The sequence below is a fragment of the Dioscorea cayenensis genome, chromosome 6 (genome assembly GCF_009730915.1).
Source record: "Dioscorea cayenensis subsp. rotundata cultivar TDr96_F1 chromosome 6, TDr96_F1_v2_PseudoChromosome.rev07_lg8_w22 25.fasta, whole genome shotgun sequence".
Classification (NCBI taxonomy): Eukaryota; Viridiplantae; Streptophyta; class Magnoliopsida; order Dioscoreales; family Dioscoreaceae; genus Dioscorea; species Dioscorea cayenensis.
Genome location: NC_052476.1, coordinates 2,193,302 through 2,204,155, shown reverse-complemented (window position 1 = coordinate 2,204,155; position 10,854 = coordinate 2,193,302). Strand labels below are relative to the sequence as shown.

Here is a 10,854-nt window from a genome sequence, read left to right as displayed (position 1 = left end):
ACTCCCTCCGTTTCTTTTTATATATCATAAACCCATGTTCCTTTTTTTCTGTTATTTTTAAACATCAAGAATCATTTATTATTTTTTTTCAAAATTAACCTAACACTCAACTTCAATTCTCTTCTTGAAATATAATATGAGAGAGAAATGTGAAGATATAAATTAGGAGTAATTTTGGAAAGATAACTAATTTTTTATTAAATTATGTGAAATAACCAAATTTCTTGGTATGTGAGATTCGGTTATTCACGACAAATAAAAAGGAACGAAGGGAGTATTTTTTAATCTAAGACATACTTCTATTATTTATGTTCACATAAAACTCTGGTGTATTTCATTAATGGAATTTGATGAGATTTGTATGTAAATTTTTTGAGAAATGGGATCCTCATTTTTTTTTCTTTTCCAATAAATGTTATTCCCTCAGTTTCTTTTTTTTTCTCTGTCGTGTTTAACCCGAATCTCACGTATTAAAACCTTAGTTATTTCATAATTTTTTTATAAAAAAATTAGTTATCTTTTCAAAACTATCACTAATTTATATCTTCACAATTCTCTCTCATGTTTAATTCAAAAAAAAATTAAATAGAGTATTAAGAATAATTTTAAAAAAATAATAAAGAGTTTTTAATGTTTGAAAATGACAGATAAAAAAACAACGGAGGGAGTATTGAATATGAGATGTCCATAGAAAAGAAATAATAATAATAATTTTACTGCACATAATAAATTTTTTAGTTGTATATAAGTCTAATGCACCTTTTCTCTTGTTCGAGAGTACAGCTCTGGGAAGTGATTTTTTTAAAAAAATTCAATAAAAAAAAAAATGTATGCCCACATCACATGAATAGAAGCACAAAAATCACTTTTACAATAATAGAATTAATATTCTATTTTTTACTAAAAAATAATCACGCAACAATCATAGCACACCCAAATTTAGGTTACTTATAATGATAAATTAAATTAAAAGGAAGAAAGTCAAATAGTATTATACTCCTATTGTTTTGTTTTAACAAATCCTAGCTTGTGTAGTTCTATGACATAATTTGTTAATTTTATTAAAAGAAATATGTATATGTCATGAATCATTTGGATTTTTTTATTTTAATATCTTTTATGGTAAAGTCAATGCATGAATTAAATTTGTGCACTTCCTTTTTAGTTTAACAGCAAATTAGAACAAGAGAAGACAAACTTTGATTTTCATTCATGGATATATTTATTTTTTGAGATTATATAATGGAATTATTCCCATCAATGCAATTCAATTTTAGTTTAACATTATGTTATATTTGTGTGACATCACCAAATATAAAATATAAACATATTACTTCCTCTGGTCCTTTGTCAATTTTAACTAATTTATATTGATTAAAAAAATTAATTAAAATTAGTTAGTAATCTAAAATCTATGAAAAATTATATTATTTATAAAAATTATTCTTATTTAAAATATAATTGAATATAATTTATTAAATATTATAAAAATATATTAGATATAAATGATAAATTTTAAAAAATAAATATTTAATACTTCATTAAGTAAATAAGACAAAAAAAAAAACCATAAAATAGAGTAAGGAAGAAAGAGCCGAAAGAGTATTACACAATCCACTCACATCAAAGCATAATTAACATCATCACTTACAATTTCATGTGTGTCAAAATATAAATTAAAAAAAAAAACAATGAACACTTGATATTAGAATGAAAAATGATGTCTATTTCAAAATTGGAAAAAAAACAAATAAACTGAAATATTTTAATCAATTAATCAAATAAAATGTAATTATAAAATAATTATAGAAAAAAAAAATCCAAGTCAAGGACAATCATAGACAATGTCCTTTCAGCTTCTAATGCATGTTCATCTCATTTTATAAATTTATCTTTTATTTTATTTTATTTTATTTTTCACAAATAATGCCCTCTTGGATTCTCAGTACTTGTGAAACGATAATTCTATCTCCAAACACGTTTCCCCCAAAAATCACTAGAAGATTTGTTGGATGACGTGGCAATCTAATATTGGCTAGTAAAGGTGCTGGGTGTTCAACACCACATCAAAGCTACTTGAAGATTTGTTACGCGGCGAGTTGCATTTGATAAGAATCTGGACACGTGGCAGACAATTAATCACCCTTGTTTGTAGCCAACCAAAAGATGCCAAGTGGCCCTCCAGGATGAGTGCACTGTGTTTTAGCTGCTACACTATAGATCCATTTCCATTAAAGGGCATTTGCATATGCACCCAAATAAACATAAAATTACAAAGTAGATCCATTAAAAAAATTTAGGCAATTTTATTTATTTTGGTTCATTTAAAATATAAATATAGGTTTAATGTGTCCTCATCAAAATTTATGTTATTATAATTTATACATATGTTTTTTGCCATCAATAAAAATTTATTATTAACATGATATATATATATGAGGATAGTTGATAACAGCACCCGTGGAAGAGACAAATAGATAATTGGGATGTGTTTGGTAATTTTATTGTAAATAAAAACTAAAGTCCAATAATTGTGATTGATTGAGTTATTGTTTTGACAGTTAATAAATACAGTGTTGTTGTTCATATGAACAGTGATGACATTAGATTGAGATTCAATAGTTGATTACGAATATTTATTAACGGTCTCATCAGATGATACACCATATATATATATATATATATAACAGAAAAACCTGAAGTTTATATAAATCTACGGATGATCATGGAGCATTTGTTTATGTACAGAAGCAAATGTCCATTTTCAAGGGGGGTATAGAATAAAAAAAACTAAGTATGACGTGGCGAATTCCTACTGGTCGCAATAGTGGGCCCAAACAGAATATCAACATAGGAATATAAGGGACAGCAATGGGAGACCAACCAATAAGAACCCTGCCAAGTGGCGCACAACCGCGTCATCCCATTCATTCATAAAAGGCCACAAACCATGGCCTCGAATTCCCCAACCCTTTCACTCTCTCTCTCGCGCTCTCCGCCACCGCTCGCCGGCGATCATGGAGAGCTCCGTCCTTACCCGCCCCTTCGCGCCGCCTTCCTCCACCGTCCTCCGCCGGCCACTCTCCATCCGCTCGCTGCCTTCCCTCTCCCCTCTTCATCTCGCTCCCAACTCCCTCCCCACCCTCCGCTCTCGATCCCTTCCCCATTTCCCCTCCCCCAAGCCGCATCTCCGTCTCCCCCCCATCTGCGCCTCCTCACCCTCCTCCCCACCTCCAAAACCCACACCGGTCCCTCTGTCTGGCGCTAAGCCATTACCGCTAGCGATTTCCATCGCCATCGGTCTGGCCGTCCGCTTTTTGGTGCCTCGGCCTGCCGAAGTCTCGCTCCAAGCTTGGCAGCTTCTTTCCATCTTTCTCTCCACCATCGCTGGCCTCGTCCTTGGCCCGCTTCCTGTTGGTGCCTGGGCCTTCCTTGGCCTCACCGCCTCCATCGTTACCCGCACTCTTTCCTTCTCCGCCGCCTTTGGTGCGTTCACTAATGAGGTGATTTGGTTGATTGTGATTTCATTCTTTTTCGCTCGCGGATTTGTGAAGACGGGCCTTGGAGACCGGATCGCTACCTACTTCGTGAAGTGGATGGGAAGTAGCACGCTTGGATTGTCGTATGGGCTTACTGTCAGTGAAGCTCTAATTGCTCCTGCAATGCCCAGTACGACGGCTAGGGGCGGCGGTGTGTTTTTGCCGATTATTAAATCGCTGTCGCTCTCCGCCGGCAGCCGGCCTGGGGATCCATCGGCGAGAAAGGTTGGATCATATTTGGTGATGTCGCAGTTGCAGGTGAGAATCGGCCTTTAATTGGATTCCCCTTTTATTTATCTATTTTTTAATTATTGCTGGTTAAAGCTAGTTCCATCTCATGCTATAGATACGCAATTTGTTAAAAATCATTATTTTTCATTCATAAAAAATTTCATGTTTACTTACCATTAGTTAGATGAGTTGGGACCTTTCTTTTGATTTTTACTTGAACACTGCAAGTGGTTTTCATCTCCAATTGACAGATGTAAAAGAAAAAGAACAGGCTTTTATGCACTTTTCATGTTAAATTTTGGCATCAAGCTTGAATTGTGACACTAATAGTATCAACTTTATAGTGATCTTTGAGTCATTGCAGTATGTGGATGGCTTTTTTTTGTTTTTTGGGTTGTATTACATCTGATGCCTTGAGACCACCCGTTTGATAATTAGGCTTGCTACCCACAACTAAAGAATGGGTGCCATTTATTGATAAATAATCTGGCCTTCTGTGTTCCTTTTGTATAAAATTAGCATTTGATTCACCTGTATATTTTTGTCTTGTTCACTTGGTTTTGAGATTCTTGTTCTGTGCAGGTAGAATAACTGATAACACAACCACTGTTTGCTGTTTATACTGTTCTCTCATAGTTACATGTGGTCTCTTTGCATGACTTTGGTGTTCTAGTGTTCCTTCTTTTTCTTATCCAGGATACATAAGCTATGTGTCTTCGCTTATTTCTTGCTTGTGTTTGATGCATAGCAGTCAGCTGGTAAATTAAGTTCTCTTTTCCTTACTGCGAATGACTCCTGAGTTCTAGTGTTTGTTCTTTCTCTTATCCAGCATACTTGAGCTTTATGTCTTTACTTATTTCTTGCTTGTGTTTGATGTATGACAGTCAGCTGGTAACTCAAGTGCTCTTTTCCTAACTGCTGCAGCTCAAAACTTACTCTGCCTTAAACTAGCGGAGGGACTTGGGGTAGTGATTGGGAACCCATGGGTCTCTTGGTTTAAAATTGCAAGCTTACCAGCGATTATTTCACTTCTAGCTACTCCATATATTCTATATAAGATCTTCCCACCTGAGACCAAAGACACCCCTGATGCACCTGCTATGGCCACAAAAAAACTGGAACAAATGGGACCTGTAACAAAGAATGAATGGACTATGCTTGGCACCATGCTTCTTTCTGTAGCTTTGTGGGTCTTCGGGTATGTACCTTTTTACCTTTGTGATAGAACCTACTTATGTGTGTGTTAGGAAGCAGTAGCTTATTGGTTCATCCCCTTAATTCTCACTTTATGCACTAGGGACATTACTCTGAAACTTTGTTCCACTTATACACTGTGAATTGATATTGTGGAAAGTGGCATAGAATTCTTATGTGATGAAAGGGAAAGTTGTTAATTGCAGCCAGTTTGATATTTGTGCAACTTCACTTACGGTTGCCTTTCTTACTTTCCTAGTAGTAGAAATTCAGATAAAATATTGGAAAAATTGAAACAAGAGGGATGTGAAGGAACATAAGATAAATAATAAATAATTGAGATATTGGTTTGCTTGACTTTAGTTTATTAAAGGCATGATCATTTTATTTTATTTTGTTCATTCTAGACTCTGAAACATAACCAATTTTGTTTTCCCTGTAATTATTATTTTGCTTTATGTTGACTTGTATGCTAAGATGCATCTAAGTTATACTTGAATGATTATATTGTTTTAAGAGTAAAATGTCCAATGTATGTTGCTTTATTTGTTGTTCCTTTTCTATACCTAACAAGTCATCAGTTTTTTCACAGGGATGCTTTTGGTATAGCAAGTGTTGTTGCAGCTATGCTTGGGTTGTCCATCCTTCTCCTTTTAGGTGTCTTGGAATGGGATGATTGTTTAAGTGAGAAGTCCGCATGGGACACTCTGGCCTGGTTTGCAGTGCTAGTTGGCATGGCTGGGCAACTTACAAACCTTGGGATTGTGCCATGGATGTCCAACTGTGTTGCTAAAGTCCTTCAATCTTTCTCATTGAGCTGGCCAGCAGCATTCTGTGTTCTTCAAGCTTCTTATTTCCTCATCCACTATCTGTTTGCTAGCCAGACTGGCCATGTGGGAGCCTTATTCTCGGCATTTCTAGCAATGCACTTAGCAGCTGGAGTCCCTGGTGTATTGGCGGCGCTTGCCTTGGCATATAATACAAATCTTTTTGGTGCTCTGACACATTATAGCAGTGGGCAGGCTGCTGTATATTATGGAGGTATGCTTTCTCTATAACTAGCGCTTGCTGTTTCACAGTCAGGTTTGCCATGGTATTAGAATCTAGTTGAAACTAAGGGGAATGGATTGAGGCACATGATGATTTTGAAATGATTCTGCCATGTTTGAATTATCGTAATTGTTTGGTTAAATTCACGAAGAAGATGAGATAAAATATTATTTAGCAGAATTAAGTATAACCCAACAACCCATTCAGGTAGATTGGTGGTATTAATCTATTTGATTAATCTGACCTGGTTTCATTTGATTTACATATCTAGATCCATTTTCAATTAATCATATGATTGAATTAGTCCAATTCATCATAATTCAATGTGGATTAGCTGTATACTTAGCAAAATTATTTCCTAACTAGTGGAATGACAGTGGATTTGATTCTATTATCCCTATGGTATTATCTGTATAGTATTTTTATTTCTTAACTAAGTGAGATCGCCTCAATAAAACATGATAATAAGGGTCTTATACTTGCTAAACTATCCAATTTTACCTTGCAACTTTGGTTTCTCATATTATTTATAATTAATCCAGTTTTATATCATTGGCTGGTTTTTTAATTATTCTGAAAAGATAGACTGAGAACTGACTTAAACAAGTGACTAAAAATGGTTTGACCTGGTTTCGTTTGATATAGCCGCCTAGATCCTTTTTCAGCAAATCATGATTGAATTTGTCCAATTGATTGGCTATTTTGAAAGGATTTATCATATAATTACCAAAATTAATTATGAATGAGTGTAATTAATAATTATTAACTAGTTCTTAATTATTATAAAAAAATAGACTGAAAACATGAGTGAAACAACAGGAGTAACTAAAAAGGGTTTGGTTTGCATCTGGATTGACCTGAAATTCAACACTTGCTTTTAAAACTGCAAAAAATAATTTCCCACTACACACACTGGGTTATGCAACCATTTGTTCTGGATCAATCATGGTTGCCAATTCATCCTTATTGATGAAACAACAGTTAATAAATTAGTTGCAGGTGTTTTCTTTTGAAATTTCTGTGATATTCTGAATTTGGCATCAAATTTCTTCCTATGTGTTTCTTCATGCTCTTTTGGTAACAACATTTAGATCATCATTGGGAGGTGCATTATATTTTCAGAGAAGCTATATCTGGGTCTTCTATTTATTATTCTCCACATATACTTATATTTTTCGAGAATCGAGTCTAATTACTTTTCTCCTCTATGTTTTTTTCTTTGTGCAGCGGGTTATATAGAGCTTCCTGATGTATTTAAATACGGCTTTGTTATCGCCTTGATTAATGCTTTGATATGGGGAGTAGTTGGAACCTTCTGGTGGAAATTTTTGGGTCTTTATTGAGCCAGTAATCCTATAAAGATCATTCTAATTGTTTCTTCAAAGGGTAAGTTATTCCTCATTCATTAGCAATTTTAGCTGTTGATGTTCCCTGTAATTTTGACTGGGAAATGGAACTTGAGCTTATGCCATTGTTAGGCTATGTGCTACTGCACATCGGTATTGAATTTTATATTTTCTGTCAGTATGTTCAAATTCCTTTTTGTTATATCCAGCCTCATTAGTGAAGCGCTCTATCATTTTACTCTATTATCTTCTTTTCCCCAAATGTTTAACCAGTTCACACATGATATATGTGAATGCAGAAAGAAGTCCCACCAAGGGAAAAAACAGTTTCACAAGGTTTTAGAGAATTGTGATGGTCTAAGTTTTGGTTAATTTTAGAATCAATTTTAATTCTTTTATACATTTTAGTAGGGTTTGTATACCAGCCGATTTTGATCGAGCTGTACCCTGCTTGAGCTCGAGATTAGCTTGAATATATTTGTTTTGAGTTTGGCCGGATTTAAATTTCGAAAGATTGACCATAGGAAGGTTTAGCCTGAAGCTGAAATCAAGTAAATTTTAATTTTGAGACCTTAAATCTATAGCTCAAAATCTCAAAATTAAAATTTTTCCTCTATAATAAACAATATATAACATTCTAAAGAAATAAAACTCACATTTCTTAATTGTGGTTATATGTATCTTTATAAATCCTATAATAATGTGTATCAAATAAAATCATCTAATAATATGTATTAAATAATTATGATTTTTTTCGAGCTGTAGAGTCATTTTGATTTTGAGATCTAATACCAAGCTCAAGCTCAAGTGTTAACAAGGGCAGAGCTCCTACTTTGCGCAAACAACTTGATCAGCCCTACTTATGTCAGGATTCTTAACTACCTATCCTTGTGGTGGTAATCTGAAACATAATGGCCCCTAGACAATGAATTGATGATAAATATGGGGAATCTTAAGAATTGAAAGCATATTTATCAGAGTTTTGTTGCCTAACGAGGTCTTAATATTAAAGGTCCACTTGCAGCTCTTTAAAGCCTTTTTCTTTTCGATTGTTTGAAATTTGCTCTGCTTTTCAGTATTTTCAAGATCTCCACCTTGTTTGGAATGTGGATGTAAACCTGATTCTTTTGGAATCTGGCCAAGCGCTTGAATCATCCTAATCTTTGCATGAGTTAATTTTATTGATTTATTTATTTATGCTGGTTTGGATAAGTTATTTAAGATGATCCAGCCGTGTTGACATTTTTTACGGGTTCTACCTTTAGGTAGTTCGTCTGTACTGAGGTTTTCAGAGCAATAGGCTAACTACAGTGCATTAGTATGAACTGCAAACTGAGTGATTCACATAAGCATTTGGATTTTTGTTTTCTATATAGCTGAGAAATCTTCTAATTATATACTGATCCTTTCTAAAGTTTGAAATGACACAGATATTAGATATTCAATTGTGATCTGAACTTTATATTGCTGATGATACTATCTAGTCCTACATAACCATTTCAATTTCATTTCATTTGTTTATTGTTTTATTGTGTCAAAGTGAATCAATTCCAAGCCATGCCTTCATTAGTTTGCAACTCTTGTCCTTCATTCTTGACAGGCTGTTTGTTTGATGACATGAGATATGAACAAGTGTAGGACTATACAAAAGAAACACACTTGCCCACCATTAGAAAAGGGACCTATCCCTTATATGACACAAGCTTTTCACTAAAGTTAATAGCACCTAAAGTGTGACCTTTGCCATGTACTTTATATGATTGTGATATCTGTGTGCTTGAAAGGAGGAATTGAATAAAATTATTCCACCTTTCCTCACCAAACCCCATAGAAAAACAAAGGAACAGATACAATTGATATACTTTAGTTTATATAGCTTCCCCACCCTCAAATTGAAGCCTATAAGCACAATGGCCAAACACCTGCTTGAGCAGAAGAAAAAGAAGAAAGAGCTACTAACTTTATTATTGCTTTAGTTACCTTAAACTTTAGGTGGGCAAGGAAAGGAAGCAAGGAATCACTTTCTAATGCTTGGGGAAAAGCTTTGAAGGAGTGGTGGGACTTTAACTTTGCATGCAATTCCAAAGGATGGGGTCACATACTCACAATTGAGGGCTGATGGGACATTTTGTTCTGTGTACCTTTGAGCTTTTTTTATGATTCCTTTGCCAACTTGGAAAGTTTGTGTCATTGTTTGATAATGAGATGACTCTTTTCATTGTTTTTAGCTTATCATGCTCATCATCTCTTGTGCTACTTCATTCATTCTGATATTACAAAATGCTCTCTCATGATCTCATCTTTATTTATTTATTTATTTATTTTTGCAATAGACTTCACTCTAGGGTTTTTGTGTTTGTGGTTATTGGAAAGTTTGACAACTTCCCTATAGTCACGGCAGGGCTCTATGTGCAAAAACTCTTGCACTTTGTTGTACATTTGTACCGCTTCTTGTGATTGATTTCGCTTAATATTATCACATAATTTTGATTTTTTTTTTTTGGAAAGTAAAATGGTAAGAGATGGTTGAACATTTAGGGTTTGTGGCCAATGTTATTCATGTCTATTAGTACCAAATTCCATGCGTGCTTGTTTGCGGGCAAAAATGAGGGCCAAATTCCTGTCACGGGGTAAGCACACATATGTTTAGAAAACCGGTGCACATCTTAATTGTGGCTTGTTATTCATAACTTATTAGCACCGGTTCTCTTTGCGTACGCGATGAAAAACCAAATTCTTGCCACATAGTAAAGGCACATGTATGATGTTTAGAAAGCCTATATACATCCTACCTGTGGTTTATCCACTTTGTCCAAAAACAGAAAGGTTAATTGTAAATGCAAGTAATAGTTGATCCTCAAAAATATATATATATATATATATATATGACTTTTTTGCTTTATAGAAAGCCTATATACTGCATCTCCTTTTATTCCATCTTTTTCTTTATATTGTTTATAACTAGTGAGGGGATATTCATAACCACTTAGGAGAGAAATTTATGATCAATTCTATCAAACGGTCTAAAATATATTAATAAATGAAATAGTAATAATGATGATGGCTGTTACAATAAAATGTGAGCAGTTGTTATAGTTTGGCGATTGCTAATGTCAATTGTTATCCAATCGTCACTTTTTTACAACTCTATCATTTGCTATAGTATGTATTTACTATTTCTACACTATTCATAACAAAGTTGTGTATGTGTGTGTCTGTGGGCTCTTGTGAATATGTACAAGGATAACATTATACAATGTCTGATATGACAAATATGTATGTGTGTGTATATATATATGCCATAAATAAAACATTGAAAATCTACTTAATATATATTAGAAGAAGTATTTACATTAATTTTGATTTTGGTTGGTTGGCTGACAAAGATCTGTTCCCTATCCATGAACTTTGATGGGATTTAAATGGCTTTTCATGGCTCAACATGTTGTCCTTTACTATTCCCACATTTTTTTTAGTTCTTTTTTCTTCTTCAT

At 34.0% G+C, this 10,854-nt stretch overlaps 1 protein-coding gene across 1 annotated transcript; it reads left to right on the top strand.

The window, feature by feature from the left end:
- The first annotated feature begins 2,973 nt into the window (after positions 1-2,973).
- On the top strand, positions 2,974-7,603 carry LOC120263762 (dicarboxylate transporter 2.1, chloroplastic-like). The gene is made up of 4 exons (XM_039271736.1): positions 2,974-3,797; positions 4,655-4,968; positions 5,557-6,005; positions 7,242-7,603. The coding sequence occupies exons 1-4, from the start codon at positions 3,018-3,020 to the stop codon at positions 7,355-7,357; spliced, it is 1,659 nt and encodes a 552-aa protein (XP_039127670.1). The 5' UTR covers positions 2,974-3,017; the 3' UTR covers positions 7,358-7,603.
- Positions 7,604-10,854: the final 3,251 nt, after the last annotated feature.